Source organism: Arvicanthis niloticus, chromosome 17 (assembly GCF_011762505.2).
Source record: "Arvicanthis niloticus isolate mArvNil1 chromosome 17, mArvNil1.pat.X, whole genome shotgun sequence".
Taxonomy (NCBI): Eukaryota; Metazoa; Chordata; class Mammalia; order Rodentia; family Muridae; genus Arvicanthis; species Arvicanthis niloticus.
Genome location: NC_047674.1, coordinates 12,270,543 through 12,289,618, shown reverse-complemented (window position 1 = coordinate 12,289,618; position 19,076 = coordinate 12,270,543). Strand labels below are relative to the sequence as shown.

General features: G+C 52.0%; 1 protein-coding gene across 13 annotated transcripts in view; it reads right to left on the bottom strand.

Annotated features, from left to right (window-relative positions):
* The window catches only part of Kif1a (kinesin family member 1A), an 87,292-nt gene that overhangs the window by 21,719 nt on the left and 46,497 nt on the right, over window positions 1-19,076 (bottom strand). For 6 of the 13 annotated variants that reach the window (XM_034521529.2, XM_034521530.2, XM_034521532.2 and 3 more), the window contains 16 exons: window positions 17,854-18,034; window positions 17,711-17,783; window positions 17,438-17,531; window positions 16,545-16,693; window positions 16,036-16,214; window positions 14,318-14,455; window positions 8,618-8,736; window positions 5,639-5,724; window positions 4,676-4,814; window positions 4,406-4,574; window positions 4,149-4,239; window positions 3,637-3,755; window positions 2,721-2,776; window positions 1,850-1,958; window positions 1,317-1,383; window positions 1,133-1,217 (listed from right to left, as the gene is read on the bottom strand). In XM_034521529.2, the coding sequence (XP_034377420.1) occupies window positions 1,133-1,217; window positions 1,317-1,383; window positions 1,850-1,958; window positions 2,721-2,776; window positions 3,637-3,755; window positions 4,149-4,239; window positions 4,406-4,574; window positions 4,676-4,814; window positions 5,639-5,724; window positions 8,618-8,736; window positions 14,318-14,455; window positions 16,036-16,214; window positions 16,545-16,693; window positions 17,438-17,531; window positions 17,711-17,783; window positions 17,854-18,034 (1,854 nt within the window). Of the gene's footprint in view, window positions 1-1,132; window positions 1,218-1,316; window positions 1,384-1,849; window positions 1,959-2,720; window positions 2,777-3,636; window positions 3,756-4,148; window positions 4,240-4,405; window positions 4,575-4,675; window positions 4,815-5,638; window positions 5,725-8,617; window positions 8,737-13,361; window positions 13,638-14,317; window positions 14,456-16,035; window positions 16,215-16,544; window positions 16,694-17,437; window positions 17,532-17,710; window positions 17,784-17,853; window positions 18,035-19,076 lie in introns of all 13 variants that reach the window. The other 7 variants (XM_034521524.2, XM_034521525.2, XM_034521526.2 and 4 more) reach the window with 2 other exon arrangements.

The window sequence follows — 19,076 nt, the reverse complement described above, 5'->3', positions numbered from 1 at the left end:
ACAGCAGTTATCTCTCTACCTCATTTAACTTCCTCATTGCCACCCCAAATCGGCAGCCTTTAGTGTCTGCATTGTTAGAAAAGCAGGAGGAAGAAGATGAAACTTAAGGCAGGCTGGGATGCCCATCTGAGTTGGAGGACATGGTGGATGGGACATCCCTGGGTGCCAGCATAGGCAGCAGAGCTGCCCCTCTCCAGGTTAAGCTTTGTTCAGAAGCTAGGTGCTAGGCCTGACCTTAGTCTTGGAATTGAGTCACTGTTTGAATTCCTCCCATAGGATCTGGTTTTATGCTTTTCCTGATCCCTGACACAAAAGTTGCAAAATACAAGTGTCCATCCTGGTACCCAGACCAACTGTCCACAACCCTGCAGAAAGGGGGCACAGGATGACATCACTCTGGCTTCCACCTACCTGGTCATCAAAACCATGACTGGGAGAAGCTTCTAGAGAGATATGGTCAAGGGTAGAGGGGCCACATACTGGGACGGATATCTACTGTGTCCCCAAATGAGAGTCTAAAGGACATCTTGGCAAAGCTAAAAAGAAGAGGTCACCGAGAAAGACATTCTTGCCCTCCATAACAAGGTGTGTTAGAGTCCTGACCCCATAGCACAGCTTCCTGAGAAGACAGTGTGCTACAGTGTCATTAGCCAAGCTGAAGTCATCCTAGAGTGAGTGCAGTAGCCTGATCTTCCATGCCTGGTACAAAAAAAAAATTGCATGGAGCCCACCCTGTCAAGCAGAAGATTGGAAGAGTCTTCTACAAGCCAAGGACATTCAGAACTACAGTCACCTCCCAAGGCCAGGGAAAGCAGAGAAGGACCCTGCAGTGTCTCAGGCAGCATGCTTTTTGCTAGCACCCTGATTTCCAGAACTATGACACCTAGACATTGTCTGTTGCTTTAAGCTATTTAGCTGTGGCTCAGTAACCCTGGAAGGGCAACACAGATTAGGAAGAAATTTGAGGTTATAACAGATCCAAGGCTCTACCTTTTGGTGACAAGCTGAAGAGGCACAGAAAGACTTCATGACCTAGTCAGAGCCACACATCTCAGGGCAGTGCTGGCGTTAGAACCCAGGCATTTGTCCAAATCAGTCCACTCCCAAGGCAACCTCTGCCTGCCCCACTCACCCACAACCAGCTCTCGCACTTCCTTCCAGCGGATGTGGCTTCCTGTCTCATGCAACAGTGTCACAGTTATTCGTCTCTGGATGCCCTGCCGCATACCAGGAGAGGGAACAGTCAGTCGGCACTGGGGAATGTAACTTCTGGGGCAGGGGGCAAGTTTTGAAGTGGGCAGGTTAAGGCTCCCCACCTGGTGGAGAAGGAAGGTTCCCATGCATGGCATGCCTCCACGGTGGTCCACCACAGCAGGGATGTAACTGGAAAAAAATGGTGATGGTGAGACACAGCCCCTTCTCTATCCCACCCGTAGCACAGAACCTGCTCTCATAATCAGCAGAGCTGAAAACGGGGGGGGGGGGGCATTGACCACCCCTTCGGGAGCAAGTAACCCAGTGCACACAGTCAGGTCCTTCTGGGCTGGCTCTCTACAACAGATCTCAGGGTCTCATATTTCCCACATCCCTGTAAGTCAGCCATCTACACCCAGTGATCTGGTAATGCTCCCGTACTGTGCCTCGAGCTTGGGACACTCATGGAGAACCTGGTCCCTGACCTCCCCAGACATCAGCTCAGAGCCCCGAGACCCTCCTTTTTCAAGTTAACCACTGAATTCTCAGCTGCTATCAGAATACTGCCTCCAGTATTCCGATACTCAATTCCTTAATCACTTCCTCGTGGGCCCCAAGCTGCTGCCCAACATGGGCAAAGTGGGCACCCACTCACTCGCCATTGGCTTCCAGTTCGCAGATCTCGAAGTAGACCAGCAGGTCATACTTGCAATGGCAGGGACCTGGGGAAGGCCGTGTCATCGTGCTGAGCTTAGTGGCAGGCACTAGGAAGACAAGAAAAAGATGCTGTAATGGGGCATCAGGAAGAGGGCATTAAAGGCTGCATGGGCAACAACTTTCCCAAAGAGGTGCCCACTGGCATACCCATGACCAGGTCACCCCTAGCTCTAGGCAGTCAGGTGTGAGAAACCTGGTGGTGGTCTCAGTTGTGTGACCACTTATGGTCTCTACACTCAGGGATGAACACGTGGCTTTATGCACCTGGGTATGAGGGTGTTGGCTTGACTCTAAACACCACTAAGTCAGCAGAGACACTTGCTCAGAGGCCCTATCATATGGGCAGGACCCCTCTGCCTGGCCTGTTACCTGCACTACCCTTGACTACAGTAGAATGTATCAGTCCAAGTACGTTCTGCCAGCACCCACACCTTGCCTAGCATGCCCTAAACTCAGCTCCGTTGGCCCTCCAATTTGTCCACCTCCTGACAGCATTCGTCTCCCAGTATTCCTGGGCCCAGCCATGTCTGTCCATAGCCCCTGCTCTGAGCCTTTCCTCCACAAAATCCCCTCTGAGTGCTCATCACGCCACCAGACACTGGCTCTAAATGTCTCCCTTATGGACTGGTGTGACCAAAAGAGCACAAAGCTAAAAGCTATACCCTGCACAGACAGGAAGCAGGCCAGAAGACACCTGCTATGGCATCTGCAGCCTGGAAGACCATTACGTTCACACCAGGTTCAACCACACTTGCAGCCATAGTGTGGGCCTTCACTGCCCCCACTGGACTCAGGAGACCCTCACCTACCTGGCTTGGATAGTGGCATGACCCTGGGGAAGTGGCGACGTGAGGGCCTCAGGGGGCTGTGGAGGAAAGCAGAGTGATCAGACCTGGGCTGGTGTCTGTGAGTCCCAGATAGAGTGGGCAGCCCAGGGCAGGGAAGGATGACAAGAAGCCTATTCATGTGTCCTCCATATTCATTTGTCTCCATATTCACATATCCCCACTATCCATGTGCTCCCCATAACCACATGTTCCCATATCCATGTGTCCCCTATATTTATTCTCAATACCCACGTGTCGCCCATTCCTGTGTTCCACGGGCCCAGGAAGAGCCCAGGTCTTTGTACATACTTAGATGGGAGAGGAGAAATCTTTAGGGTCCCTGAATCATCCTAGAGACACTACAAGGCCCCAGGGACCCAGCGCCCCAAATAATCTCTGCTGCCTTTCCTGTTCCCAGACTCTGTGTATCCCTGAGCTGTGAGGTCTGCTCAGCCAAGAGACAGAGGGAGAGAGGAGTGAAGGCTTGTCAACACATCTCTAGGCCTTGGGATGACTACTTTTCCTGTCCCAACTTCTGGATTCAGTTGAGATGAATTATAGGGACCTGAACCTCACACCCCAGCCTCTTAAGCCTCCCCCACCCCTCTTTCTCCTCCAAGTCCCCACCCTTGGAAACTAAAAAGCATGAGGGAGTCAGGCAGATATTCCCTTCCCAGAAGTGGCCAGTGGGCAGCAAAACCTGGCTATCCCCTGGATGCTTCCCATGCATAGCTAATGGTCAAAGTTCTGACAACACGGTCCTTAAAGAATCCAGTTCCAAAGGGGAGAGGCAGGCATGGGCCATACTCTGACCATCTTGGTCAGCTAAGTAGGGGTCAGAGGTACATGATCTCTGTTGACTGGAGACAAGGACACCTGGGTGACCTAGGCAGCTGACCTGAGAACATCTTTGCAAAGAGGTGGGAATGGGTGTTGCTGGTAGTGCCCAAAGACCTCGAACACAATGGGCTGGCTCTTGATGTATTCGATGAAGGACTTGGTCACCTCTACTGCAATCTAAACCGAAAAGGGGGAGAGCACAGGTCATATCTGGAAGTTCTCAGTGTCTATGAAAACCCCACACTCCGGGCCCAGCTCTTAGTACAAATCCCAGCTACAACTTCTAGATATTGTCTTCATGCCTGCCCAAGGCTCACTGTGAGCAGTTTTCAGGAGCTCTACACTGATCCAAGGCTCCAATTTTAAAACCATTACTGATCCCCTGCTACCCAGCTGTAATGTCAACATCCCAGCATGGCACTGAAGGTTCAACAATTTGATGCCAGACAGCCTCTAGGACAGTCCATTCGGAGGAGAGAGAATGGATGGAAAGGGAGAATCAAACTTAGCCTTTGGGTTAACCTTAGCATTTAAGGCCTTTGGGTGTTGGGGATTAAGGCCAGCACTTACATTTTGAACATGGTAGAAGCCAAGAGGGGGTCCCCTGCCGGTGTTCTTCAGGGGTTCAGTGGAGAAGGCCTCATCATGGCGGTGGATAAAGCTGAAAGAAAAAAGAGGAAGTTGGGGCAAGGACTTGCAGCAAGAACCCATAGCCTCACTGGGCATTGCATGAGACCGAGAAGCCCCTAGCACAGCCTAAGTGGGCTGTATACCCCTCAGGAGAATACCTATTTCCCAGCATCCCAGGGCATAGACAACAGGCTCACTTGAACTGGCAGAAGATGTCAGCATATTCAGCAGAGATACTGGATGCCTGCAGGACTGTCACCCGGAAGGTGAAGGTACTGCCTAGACGGAGGTGGTCCAGGGCTGTGTCCAGGGGCCCATCCAGGGCAGCCTTCTCTGGGCTTTCCATGAGGCCTTCAGGAGGCACAGCTGCTGGGAGCCAGAGCAGAGCGATGGGGTCTCAAGAGTCCATGCTTCTCAAGCCCTGATCCCACACACACATGGTCCACACACAGTGGAGCTGCACCCACCTGAGCAGGTATTGTTATTAACTTCATCAGCTGAAGGCCCAGCATCAGCCCCCTGACCCTGGCCTTCTACAATGCGCAGCTCCTCCTGGGAGGTCCCCGAGCGGGACATCCCCACCACAGGGCAGGACTCAGACTGGAACTGTGAAGACAGTGAGAGCTGGAGAGCTAGTTGGCTAAGCCTAGGCTACCCTGTCACGGGCTATAGAGATCTGTGCACTGGAGCCTGGGTCTCTAGCATCCTGACGCAGACTTGCCACTGATCCCGAGATGAAGCAGCCACCTCTCCAGGCCTCCACCCCCATTGCCATGAGTGGCCCACTTTGACATTCTGGTTTGGATGAACTGAGGTGAAGAGCACTCCATCTGCCTCAGTGCAAGAGACATGGTGAAGGAAAATAGGGAGCCACTCCTGGCCTTAGTTCTACCCTCCAGGGCACCAGAGCAGGGTGCCTTCCTGGGGGAGATGACAGGCAGACTCTTGGACACCCTTAGACTGAGATCTTGAGGCAGAGAGCCAAGGAAGCACATCTGGGGAGGGGTACTACATCGGCTCAACCTCTCTACTGACTCCTAAGATAGTTCTTTCTGTGAGGATCAGAGGTGGGTGGTCTCAATGAGGTCATCCCCATTCCCATAGGTGGTGGGGAAGGAAGGAAGGAAGGATGGTAGAAAATCTAGAATGCTGTGGGAACTCTGAGAACTTCTAACCCGAGAGAGGGGAAAACGGGGGTGCCTAGTCTAAAAGCTGTCTCTACTTACCAACTCTATGCCTTGCTGTGTGAGACTCAGGAAGATGGTTGGACCAAGTGGGTCCTGACAAACTGGGAAAGTGACATTGTGTGTTTTGGACAGCAAGGAATGGGACAGACACAAAGACCCATGGAGCCCCACTGAGGCTGACCCTCAGAGCCTAGGGATCAGTGGAAGAGGTTCCCCAGTGTACAGGGCAAGCCGTCATAGTACCTTTTCAAAATGCTGGTCGTCAAAGGAGATTTTAGCAGTTCCTGACTGACGGACACCTGAGCCATAATCTGGAGCCTCTTCGTCAGCTGCAAGGGGAACATGCAGGCGGTTGGTTAACTTGTTTTCCATAGTGGATAAAGCCAGGCCAAGTGACCTCAGGCTTTGGAGAGGGTATAGCAATACGTGACCAGATTCTTCACTGGACTGAGCAGCTACATCACTACCTGTAACTCAGTAGTCACCAGGACACACTGACCACCACCCTATGTTGCCTCAGGGATGCAGAGGTTGGTTCTTGCCAAGGACCACTCTATATAAGCCACAAGCCCTACATAGTCTGGCACTGAACTACCAGATCTTGGTGTTCAGAAGAGAACAGGAGGGTCTTAATACACCTCTACCACCCTCTTCAGAGCCTATGGGCCCTATTATGCCACCTTCCAAATTGTGGGTAGTTCTACTAGCAATGTCTGATAGCCAGGGTCAGCCCCAGTAGGGTTCAGTGGATGAGCTGACCCCAGCCTATGGCCACAGGGCAAGGAGGGGTGACAAGGTGGTGTGTTTCCTAAACTCCTTTCTTCCATTGACAGATAGGGAAATATTAGTCGCAACACCAAATACAGTAAAATCTAGTGGTCTTCATATAAGATTTAGGGGACCAACACAGGTCAGATTTCATCACAGGCCTTTTTTTTTCCTGAAATATGACTTGGGGTGACTAAAGGCCTGAGCTCTGAGCCCCCATGCACCTTCCTATTAGACCTCATCTGATACATGGGGGACCCACTGAGTCCCAGTAAATTTAGAGTGGTGGCCTTTGGAGATAGGTCACTCACCAGCCCTCCTAAGGATCCCTTCCAGGGTCCTTCTCACTGAGAACAGAACAAGGCAGTGACTGTCCCCCACAGGGGCTGTGGGAAAGTCCCTTGGATTCTAGAAATACATGGACAAAATGGAGACCTCTACCCAGTGATGGTGAGAGCTGCTAGACCAGAGAGGAGGACGGCCTGGCAGGATAGGAAAGGAAGGCCCTCAGAAAGGAAGTTGTTCTGGATGCTCCTGCTCCCCTAAGTCCACACTTATGTCTCGGTAACATTCACTTTCCAACAATGTGGCCAGGATACTGAAGTACTGAAGTCCGGGTTCTCTACTGGCTCAGAATCCACCTGCTCCTTGCCCCTCGCTAGGTGGGACCTCTGGACCAGTGTGGGAGGGAAACAGTGACAGTCTACTCATCTAAGCAATCATGAGCACAACATGGCTGGTGACAGGTGGGAGCCAGGGTGGGATTAGTGGGGGAGAACTTGTAGAAATCACAAGCGGAGGAGAGTTTGACATTATAGACAATGATTAACTTAATTCGTAGAAGGAAAGTCACCTAATGTGGCCAGAATACCAGGGAAGTGATTAGACATTTCAGAGTAGAGGAGAAAGAGGCATATCAAGGTCAGAGGTATAAAAACTCAGGAGTGTCAGAACCCTGGGTGTGAGAACCCCAGGTGTGAAAACCTCAATGTAAGATTCTGGGGGTGTGAGAACCTGAGGGGTGTGAGAAGCCTCAGTGTGAGAACCTGGTAATGTGAGCATCTGGGGGTGAGAACTTGGGGTGTGAAATCCTGGGGTGTGAGACCCCAGGTATGAGAACCCCAGGTGTGAGAACCTGGAGTGTGAGAGCCTCAGTGTGAGAACCTGGGAGTGGGAGCAGGTAGGGGGTGAGAACCTCAGGTTTGAGAACCTGGGGTGTGAGATCCTGAGGGTGTGAGAACCTGGAGTGTGAGCATCTGGGGTATGAGAATCTGGGGGAAGGCAGTATGAAACCCTGTGGCACATAAGAACCTGAGGGTGCAAGCATATCAGTAGTATTTGGGGTATGAGAACTTTGGGTTATGAGACTCTGAGAGTATGAGAGCCAAAGGACTAGTCGGGACATGATAACCTGGAGGTAGGAGAACTTGGGTGTATGACAGTCTAGAGTATGTGAGAATCTGGGAGTACATAACACGCTGAGCTGTTAGCTTCTCAGATCCTCCAGGTGCCCACACTGAGCACCCCAGCCTAACCCTAGCTAACCTGTAGCACCTCACTTAGTCCCGCTCTGTTCTTTTATCTCCCCCTCTTCCAGGGTGCCTGGGAAGCCAAGGACAGTGAGTATCCCAGGAAGGGAGGCCATGGTCTAGGGCAGAGAATGGCATCTTTGAGCTGCCATTACAGCAGACACTACCACCGACTTGCAGATACCTTTTGAGCCATGACCCTCATACTATTCTCTGTGGTCCTACGAACATTCTCACCATGCAGGAAGTACATTTAGGCCTATAGGTGAGCAAACTGAGACCCAAGGGCCCCTGCAGCTGGCTAGTCCTGGTACCTCCTGGCCATGATGGAGGGACGGGATAATGAGAAAAATATCTGCCTCTACAACAGCCTCCATCTTCAGACCCACAGACAAGGAGGGTCTGCAGCTTCCAGCTTAGGCTTGTGCCTAAGACCAGGACCTGGGGGTGGAGAATAGAAGAGAAACTGAGGCAGCTGTTGAGAGCCACACTGGCAGGGACTAGCAGTCTGCAGGCTCCCTTGGCTATGGGGAAAGTGAATAGTAGTCTAGGCTGTCAGACAGTCCACACTGCTAGGAGGCACAAGGCAATCTCTGGATCCACCTGAACAGTTTGATAGGTAGGGACTCAGACTTCAAGCTAGATCAGGCTCAGGCATCTTGGGTATTCCTATCTAGTCCAAGACTCTAGGAAGCCAGAGCCAAGGGCTCAACACCAGGGGTTTTCCCTTCAAGACTCACCTGTCTACTTGCCTGGGAAAGTGAGAAAAGGTTCATGTTGGCCACAGGGAAGCTGGGAGTCCTTAATGAGACCAGCTTCATATCACTTCCTGCATAATATTATTCCTCCCACCTTTGCCTGTAAAGGAAGACTTTCTCAAGCCCCCAGGGACTCAGGGTCCCATACTACCTGGTCCCAAACATACCTGAGATGGCCTGCACCGCCACACGGAGGAAGCCTTTCACTTCTCCCTTTTCGCTGACGATGGCCACGCGGTGCACCAGGGGCACAGGATACAGCAGGTTGCTCAGGTATACGAAGGCCCTGCAGGAGCAGAGCCATAGTCACAGGCGACCCTCAGTGTGTGCCTTCACACCAGTGACACCAAAGCCGGCTCACACACAACATGAAGCTGCAAAGCAGAGCAAAGCGGCGAGACAGCCAGAGGGAACCAGCAAGGTGGGCTGGGAACAGGCAGGGGGCGAGGGAGGGAGGAGGGTTTTCAGTGCTCAGAGGAGACAGGAGGTGGAGACAGAGAGGAGGGAATGGCCTCGGTAAGTGGAGGGCACAGCCCAGCTCAGCCAGGACATGGCTGTCTGAGAAGAGAACAGTTGAAGAGAGGGTTCCAGCCTGCTTCAAGGGCTGAGGACCTGGGCCGGACAAGGACTTGCTAATCAGCTTTAACCCTTAGAGCTTTGATGCCTGCTTCCCACGGGGCAGCACCAAGCTCCTCAACCTTGGAGCTCCTTCTAGAGTTTATCTGTTGGTGAGGCACAATCCCATCCTAGTGTCACCCTTATCAGGCAGATGCAACTTGGAGTGTGTACCGATCCCTCAGATGCCCGGGCACTGTCCTAGACCTCCTTTCTAGTCAATGCCACCAGTTGCAAGAATCTTGCTAGAACTCTCTTAGTTGGTCTCACCACCACCCTGCCTCTCTTAACTGTCCCTAGAGGGTTGTAGGGCACCTGTCACATAGAAGTCCCCAAACCTTCAATGATGCCCAAGCTGCTTACAGAATCATCCAAGCCCCAAGAGGTCCAAGATGGCCAGCCCCAACTTACTGCCCCGAAGCTTAACCTTCATCTGGCCACATGGGTCAATGGATCCCTGGAGCATCTGTCTTTCTCATAACAGCCCATTTTCGTTCTTCTCTTTCCATCTTCTGACTTTAGGAATCTGTAAACTTTCTGGTTTTCTGTGCTTTTTTGTATATGGCAGAGCCTCAGCAAGTCATTCTAGCAAAACCCTCTAAATCAAGCCTCTGATGGTGCATGGCAGCTACCTTCAGGAGGCCTCCTTGGGATACCTCCATGGAATCCATTTACCCTAGCACAGTACACTCTCAAGAACAGTACTGGCCCAAACCCCTTTGCTCCAGGTACCAATCAGAAAATTGCTGCAGAAAGGAAATGGAGACCAAATTGAGGAGTGTGTGGGAATATCCACAATGGCGGCCCAGATGAAGGCCCTGTGCTGGCTGTTCAGGATTCCTGAGCTGGACTGAAACCTATCTCTGCCATCCCAAGGCCCTGACGACCTAGGCTGCCTCACTAGAGGGCTCAGGAGGAAATGCCACAGAGACAGCTTGGAATCAACAGAGCCCAGGTTCCAGGTATCCAGATGGGTCCAACTGGAACTGCAGAGGTAACCCTAACTCCATAAGCACCCATGGGGAAGCTCATAGATATCATACACTCGCTGCTTGCTCTTCCCCACTGTCCAGAACTGGAGGGTCTGGAGCAGTACCCAGGGAGGTAGAGAGATAAGACTGCATCAGGTGGCCATCCAGGCTCTCTATGGGGCCTATTGTAAAGTGGGATGACACCAGAGACTGTGGGACCCAAAGAGAAACTACACATCCTGCCACAGCTGTGTTCCCCAACACCTGGAAGGAAGGTAGATTACCAACTATGTCCTAATATGATGCCCCTCAATTTAGCTAGCTGTGCCCTCCTCCTGTATGGATGTAGAGTCTAGAGTCTATAGCGTGGCCCATTAGAGCAGGTAGAGTGCCCACTTCACAAGAGAAGAAACTGAGGGATAAAAACGTCAGGCAGAAGTCAGGGCTGGCAGCAAGGGCCAGAGGTAGGATGAGACCCTCTAGGTCTCTCTCAGCCCTGCAAATCATTGCTTGTCAGTGCAACTAATCACAGAATAAGTCTTGTATTGCATCTTTAAGAACCTCCTCCCATTAGAGGGAGAAAAATTCTAAGATGCCATGGCTATATCCGAACTGTAGGAAAGACGGGGCCCACATCCAACCCACCCTAATCTTTCTCTGGAAGCTGGGGTTATGTACTGAAGAAGTACCATTAGTGGCCAAAGCCTCTGCTTACTGACCTCATGATCCTCAGACAGCTCAAATGGGAACTGTGGGTCTAGCTTTAGATGTTGGAGAAGGCAAAAAGAATGCAATATCCGCACCCCCTCCCCACCCCCCATCTCTAAATGACCAGCCCAGTCTACTTGGCGCTATGGTGAAGTCATTCAGCTAGATGAGACCTTTGGGATTGAACTGCCTCCCAGGGGCAGTGCTGGCTTTGAAGGGGCTACAAACTTAATTTGGAAGATTCTGTGCCTGACTCTGTGTAGGACTCATCCAACCAGCATACCTGGGAGATGCAGGCACCCAGGCACACACTGCTCAGAGCAGGGACAATATACTCCAGTCTTCATCTTACCTGTTCTCCAGGCACCAGAAACAGCTAGAAACTAGTGTCAGCCACTGCAGCGTCAGAACACAGCCCTTGCCAACCTTGACATGCTACACCATTCACACACCCAGCTGCTCTTGAGATCGGAAGAACCATCCTTAGCCATCCTGGCAAAGGCAGGAGGCCGCAGCATGGAGCTAAGAGACTCAGGGCTGCACAGAGCTGTTGAGTATAGCCTCTCGCTGGGTTAACATGTATCTATCTGGTGCCCTCCCTAGCTCCTCCCCAGACCCTTTACTCTTACTATCCTCTCTGCACTGCTCCCTCTGCCTCCATCTTCTGGAAGGGTGTTAATTAGGCAACAGGAGCCTCCGGGCCCACTTAATCGGCTGATTCACCCACATCCCCAAGCCACCTGACTATCAGAGACCCTGGATGTGAGGAGACGTATTGGCTATGCCCACGAGAGGCCTGCCCAGGGCCCAGAGCACCTTAAAGCAGGCTAAAATGCCCCAAAGAGGAGGGTAGAACGGGCAGAGCGGCACGTGTGGCGAGGCAGGAGGGAGGAGGCAGCGCTAACCACAGATTGGTGAGGTGCAGAGACACATGCTGGGACCCAGGGAAGCCTTTCCAGAGGGGACGAGAGTGGGCACCCCAATTTTGCTTAAGCTTTGGAGAGAGAGCCAGCAGCTACCAGAGGATTAAATAACAACCAAGGTGGAGCCCTCCTCGGGGCTAGGGCTGCAGAGCTGCTTCGCGGAAAAGCCAATTCTTGCCAAACCGAAAGGTCAGGGTGTTGCCAAATGAAGCCTTGCACAGACCACCCCACGATACAGGGGGCCGGGCCTCTCAGGGATGACTTTTGCTAAGTTTGGCTATTTTGTAAAATCTCAAATCCACAAGAGGGGAAACGACGTTGGAAGGACCCAGCTCTTTTCATGAGACTGCAGAGACCAGACCCCATTTCTCCTCATGTCATTGTTCCCTGTGTCTCCTGACCCTTTGGCTACCTGACACCCGGAACCACTCCCAGGGCCCAGCAGACATGGGAGGTCTGGTACTGTAGCCCAAGGCTTAGTGAGAGAAGCCTGTCCAGAAGTGGCTTGGAATCTGCAGCTCTTGCCCAGGCCCAGCAGGGTACAAGTCCAGACCCAGGGTATCTTGGACTCGGAGATGCTACTCATTTGTCCAGTTCGCTAGTTCATCATACCTAATGCTAGCTTGTGACAGAAAAACTAATCAGAGCAGATCCTGGCCAGTGATGGGACCTGCTACCTTCTGAAAGGGGGAGGATGTCTCGGGCCCTCACCCTCATTCAAGGAAGGAATCCACAGAAACACCACAGTCTGCAAGGGACCATCCTCAGCCTTCAGCTTTCAACACTTGTGCTCCAAGATCAAGAGTTCTAAAACTCCCATTACCCTAGAGCAATCTTAAACTCCAGGAGAAGATGCTACCAAAACTGTTGCCGTTCCAAGCAGGTAGACTACAAGCCCTAGCATTTCTGAAGTCATTTGCCCGCATGATGGAGCTAACAGCTAGACCTACATCCCTGTAACCCACTTCCCCGACCTCAGCCTCTCACCTATCCTGGAAACCAAGAGGCCAGGGCTTCTCTGTAAAGGTTATGTGTCCATCTCACCATGCTAGCCTGGGAGATCAGGAGCTACCTCATCAGCCGGGCTCTACAATATTAAGGCAAATGGAGGGCCTTCCTCTCCTCCCCTGGGTGGCTCATAGCCCTGCAACTTTTCTCAGAACAGGGTGGCACTGAGAACACAGAACACCTTCTCTTTGGACTACAGCAGAGCACTCAGAAGCCACCTCAGTTGAACAAAGCTTATTCCCAAGACAAGGATTTGGGGACAAAAGCTGCCGACTTCGTTCTTCCCCTCTCAAATACCCCTTGAGCCCAGCACAAGGAGTCAACAGCAGCAATGCCCGAGTCTTGACCACTTCTGATGGCCACTACAGGAACTATCCCAGCCACCCAGGGTGGGCGGGCACCAGGAGTGCGTGGCTGTAGTTGTGTGTTCCTAGCCCGTCTCTCCTGCCACTGGATCCAGACTCTCCCTGCTGAGCCAGAGTATCTCAGAGCATCTATCTCCTAAATGTGCACTTGTCCCACCATGAAGACACAAGAGGGAGCCTGACTCCCTCAACCCCCTCAGAGGCTAGCACTAACCTGCCCGCCTGGCCCAGAGGGTCGGGTGTCTGCCCTGATACCCACAGCAGTGCTCCTGAGCAAAAGAGCTGGTTCCTCCCCAGCATGCGTGCCTCAACCTCACCAACCTTCCTACTAAACTGAACAGGGGGGGCCGGTCGTAAAACGGGTCCTGGCCGTCGCACAGCGTGTGCTCCGGAAAGACGTCGTCCTCCAGGTCCTCCTCCTCCTCCTCCTCCTCCTCCTCCTCCTCCTCCTCCTCCTCCCCCACGCTCTGCTCCTCAGCAGGCTCGGTGGTGTCGGAGTCGGGGCTTGAGAAGGTGGGGGAGGGGGTGAGAGCAGCCATGCGCTCGCTCATGCATGTGTTGAGAAGAGGGTAGCTGTTGCAGCCAGAGATGACTGAACTGAGGTTAGTGCGACAAGACAGAGAGAAGTTAACACCAGCTACCCCGGGGAAGGTGGGTAGGGGTTGGGAGGGACAGGGAGCACTTCTGTTAAAAACTAAAACACCAACCATCAAGAAATGCTGCTTTAAAAGACAAGAAACAAAAATGCACCCAGTCTGGGCTGGGAAAAGAAAACAAAACAAAACACCCCAAACTAACGACAAGAAGATCCATGGTCAAGAAGGTTTTGGAAAGCACCACCATGAGTGACATCAGAGGTCCGGACTGGCCGTAGCCAAAACTCTTGGAGGACCTCCTTGAACAATATGGGGTCGGAGGCTGGGCACAAACATCAGGTTGGAAAACAAGGGAAGAGGTGTACTCTGTAATTTTACCTCTGTGTTCCCACCCCCCAAAACACCAGTGACCTGGAATGCCTGCTCTAGTCTCCTGGGTGCTTGGGCAACACACACACGCACACACAAACATGTAGCACGGTAGGCATAGGCAGTACTAACAAGATGGCACCCCAGGCTCCCTAAAAAAGCTGGGCTTACATATATGTGAGGAAGGATGACTAAGGGAAAGACAGGAGTGGAATTTGGCTCCTTTCCCTTCAGGCCAGGCCAGTTCAGGGTCTGGGCTCTGACCCCACTACCGTCTCACTTTCTCTACAAGGAAAGGGAGGAGGTGCCCACCTGCCCACCAGCCGGAACCAGGGGAAGCGGTCATAGAAGGGGTCCCCTCCAGTCACCACGTTGTCACAGTCCTCAACGACGCTGGAGGGAACCTCTGCAGCCCGGTCATACATTTCCCGCATCAGGTCCAGGCGTTGCCTGTGGGGGTTCAAAGACCAATGTCCAGAAATATCCTGGCACCCCAGTCCTCCTCCTAGGACATAGGATTCCAGCATCCTGCCAGGGTCATTGGCCCAGAGTTCTGGCAGCTAGAAACCTCTCTGTGGTCCATGCCTCCCAAGCCCTCCCTGGTGACAGCAAGGTGAGCTGAGCAGGCAGACCACACAGGGACAGCAGAGAGCTGACTGACTGATTCCTGGTGCCTTTGGGCAGATGGGGAGCTGACAGGGAAGCAGAGAGATGCCCTACTGTAGCTCAGAAATAGGATTCACACCACAGCCCTGAAAGCTCTTGTAGTGAGCCCAGGTGAGGCAGGAAGGGAATGGAGAAGAATGGAGAAGGTAGGGCAAAATGTAGGAGGAAGAACATGAGATTGTATATGCTAGGGGCCTCCGAGTTTGGCTTCTAGAGGGATAAACACCTACTACTGATGGTGATATATACAACCTAGCTTCCTGGGGGATGAGTGGAGAACATGTAGCACACAGTGATTGAACAAGAAAAGGGTACCCCTACTATTCATGTTTTCCTGTCCATATTTGCCATCCTCTGAAGGCCCGGATGACTGAGAAGAGTCCACTCTTCCTAGCTCAATGGTTCTCAACCTTCTTATGCTGTGGCCCTTTAGTACAGTTCTTCATGTTGTGGTGACCCCCAACCATAAAATTATTTGCATTGCTACTCTATAACTGTAAATTTGCTATGTAAATATTTGTGTTTTCCAATGGCCTTAGGACACCCCTGTGAAAAGATTGTTCAACCCCCAAAGGGGGGTCAAGACCCGCAGATTGAGAACCACTATTCTACCTCATCCCTAAGGATAGCCAACAACTCATTAGCCATTAGCGAGCCTGCCTTCTACATACAAACCAACAGACCCCAAGTCCACACCTCTTTCTAAGGCCTCACACACTTGACCAATGTTATCTCTGCTTTAAATCACCGAGGTCAGCAAGAGACTAGGAGGGCCCCTTGCCCAAAGCTGGCCTCAATTCCAGGAAGCTGGCCCATAGAGACCATCTGCTCCATAGTTTCCTCAGATGTCCAAGGAATGTTCTGGTTTTCCCACTCCTGGCCTGCCCTGGTGTCCAGTCATGGCCCTGCAGGCTGTGTGGTTCCTGTTTCCGTGCTGTGAGCATATTCTCCTCTTCTCACACAGATGTCTAAATCATCAGCCAGTCACCATTGTACATGAAGACTTGGCATGAGTTAGAGAAAGTGTCCACAGAGGCAGAAGTCCTCTTACAACACACAAGCAGTCGAGAAATCCACAATGGTGGCACACACTGCAGATGCTCGTCCACCTGTCTAGGTCCTCAGCCTTCCAGGGACTGAGATAACTTCCCTCAGGGAATCAGAGTAGAGGAGCCACGGACCCCCCATCTCTGAGGCCCTTGGCATAGACCTGGCTGGGGACACTGAGCCACCTTCCGAGTCCCTCTGCTGCCTAACTGCTCCTTCAGTACCAGAACAAAACCAGGAGACGCAGTGGCATTCCTGTGAAGCAGAGCCCAGCCTGTGCCCTATCCACCATCCACCTCACTGCCCACCCTCTGCACCTGAGTTTCTCTAGTGTCCAGTAGTGGGTGGCCCCATTCTTCTGGTCCTGGACCTCCACTGCCACGATGGTTCTGGGGAAGGGCCGCGTCTCTCGATCTTTGGCAGCTTCTGGGGGCAGTAGGTCTGGCGGCAGCGGGGAGTACAGGGTATCTGTGAGGAGAACGAACTGGAACTGGACCTGTCAGGGGCAGAAGGTGACCATTTATCTACCCCATGCTGAGTGGAAGCTAAGTTCCCAGGGGGCTTTGCTCCATCCCCCCCCCCCGAGAGTTCAGCTCTATATTCCACAGTTCACCAAGCTATTCAACCAACTGTTGAAAAATGGCCACCACCCCCCCCCCCTGCCTGTTGACTCCCAAGCAAGGCCAACAAGGTTATCTATTTCAGCCTCAACTGCTCATACTGGGTACCCAGTCCAGGCTGGGGTCAACTGGGTGCTAGTACTGAGTTAGTCACTGTAAGCAACTAGACCATCACTCATGGGGAACCCGCCTCTGATGGGTCCCACCTTCTTCTTTAGCTCCACACTGATGGCGTTGGCCTCTTTCAGGAAGATGGCATTGCCCCACAGCAGGTCCCGTAGAGAAGTAAACTGGTACCACTTCCACTTCCGGAAGGCCCACAATGCCAGCTCACACTCCCGCTCTGTCCACTGGACTGTGGGAGAAGCCATGTTGCTCATTAAAGAAAGCCACAATATAGCCTATGATAACCTGACCTCTCAAAGGTCAAGGTGCCACAGGACTAGTCGAGTGTGCTCTGTACTCAGTCCACACTATAGCTGGCGTGGTCTGTTAAATGACACGTAGTCCCTTCCATAGCCACTGTAGCCAGACATAGATGTTGAAGGGCCGGCTAAATTGAATGACTTGCTGGGTTCTGGCCCTCTCTTCCCAGATAGAGCCTCTGAACAGCCCCTCCCCCTCTAGGCTGGGGCCCCAGTGTTTGTGTTCCTGATTTTATTCCTCTTGGAGTGGAGAAAGTAGACCCCAGCAGAAAACCCAGTCACGCAAGCAGTGTGGAAAGGCTCCAGGTCACCTAAAGATTAAGTAGGCTTCCTAAGTGAGCTTCCCCTAGTATGTTGAAAATCAAAGCATCTCTGTGCACCACTATGGAGTCTATGAGGTCTTTGGTGAGCTTTCACAGTGAACAGGGTGAGCCCTTGTCAGCACCCATGGTTCTGGCCTACTCCCATTAGCCAACATGTGGCCTATGCATGTGAAATGTGTGGTCACTTGTTTCAGTACAACTTCCCGAATCCTGCCTGTACAGTAGCACCCAGAATGAATGAAGTTTATCTCCCAGGACAAAAGTTCAGACCAGTTGATTCCAGTGAGCCACCTGAGGCCTGCTCTCTCTCAGGCCCTGTTGGTAGGAGACATGGCATCTAGAGTCCCTTACCTTCATCCTCTGGCTCTTCTTCCTCCTCGTTCACCTCTGGGTAGTACCTGGAGTCCATCTGCTTCTGTAGGGCCTCTAGCTTACTCTCATAGTCCTGAAAAAACAGGCAGGACTTGTGGATCCATCATGGAGACTGAGACAGCCTCACCTCAGCCCACAAGAGTGCAAGAGAGGGGCCAGTCCAATAGAAAGGGTAAGCAGAGAGAGCAGAGGTCCACTCTCCCAGTGTGCTAGAGCAGATAGAGCCCTGTGAATCTGAGTCGGCATCCTCACCAGCCTCTGCTGCTCCAGCAGGTATGTGGCCTCCTCCCGTTCCCTCCGGTACTGGTCCTCCAGTTCCTGGAGCCTGTAAAAGAGCACCAGGTGAACACAAGGCCACCAGACATGGCAGGCAAGCAGCTGGCCCTAGGCCTCACCTCTGCTCCATCTCCTGCTTCATGTCAATGCCCTGCTTCTCCAGCAGTTCCCGCTGAGCAAAGGCCCAGTCCACTGGCTCAGCAGGTGTCTCTGCACAAGGTGTTCGCTCACGCTCCTGACGGGCCTGCTCAGGGTGGTTAAACCGGAACACGTGGCTTTTTCCCATGATGATGCGGTTTCCTGGGAGATGGAGACAAACCAACCTTTGGACTCTAGGTGCCCTCAGGGATGAGAGATGAAGGGAGGGGGTGCAGGTACTTCCTCTGCCTGGGTATCCCAGCATAAGCCACCTGGAGAAGAACATCCAGCACCCCAAACCCTGGCTCCAAATCACCTTTCTTCTCATAATGGGCCATTCGACTATGTGGCTTAAGTTTTGTATTTGGTAAAGTTTAGAGACACAGGCTACAGAAGCCCCAGGATGCTGTAAGGAGAGATTAATTCTGGCAGAAGTTCAAAGGATTAGAACATTGAGAGGAAAGCAGATGTAAAAACTACTCATGAGGTTTCAGATGAGAGCAAGCATTTTATCGGGTCTTAGGGCTAGAGGCTATTCCCACTGCATTCTGACAAAGAACATGGTTACATTTTGTCCACATGTTTAGACTGTGTGGGAGGCCGAATTTAAAAGTGTTGGACTAACTAGTTTAGTGAAAGAAATTTTAAGGCGGCATAGCATTCAGGCAGCAGTGGCATGGGCTTGAATGGCTGCTTTTAGCCAGGTTTATAGTAAAAATGCGGATCAATGACCAGAACAGAAAGATTTGAAAAAACATGGAAAAGCATATATAAAGTTAGAACCAAGGAAGGTGTGTATGCAAGACTGTCTTAGTAAGCTCTTCCTTGTATCCAGTCATCCAGACATTCAGTGGCCACTGAAGCCTTGATCAAGCAGGCCTAGTTACTTCACAAGCAGGCAGTAAGTTTTGACATTGTACAAGTGATGCTGATTTTGCAGACACGAGGACCATTAGAGTTATATAGTCATAGAGGTACATGTGCATATGTGTGTGTATGTGTGTCATGTGTGCATGTGTGTGTATGTGTGTGTGTGTGTGTGTGTGTGTGTGTGTGTGTTAAATCCCCCTCCAAGGCAGACAGTGAGCAGACAGTGTGTAAAGCTAGGAGAGTAAAGACCACGTTGCTCTGAAGACTCCGTGATACTAGAGATGCCAAGAATACAGAATGTCTTTTGAGGAAAGCCATGGGCCACAAGCAAAGC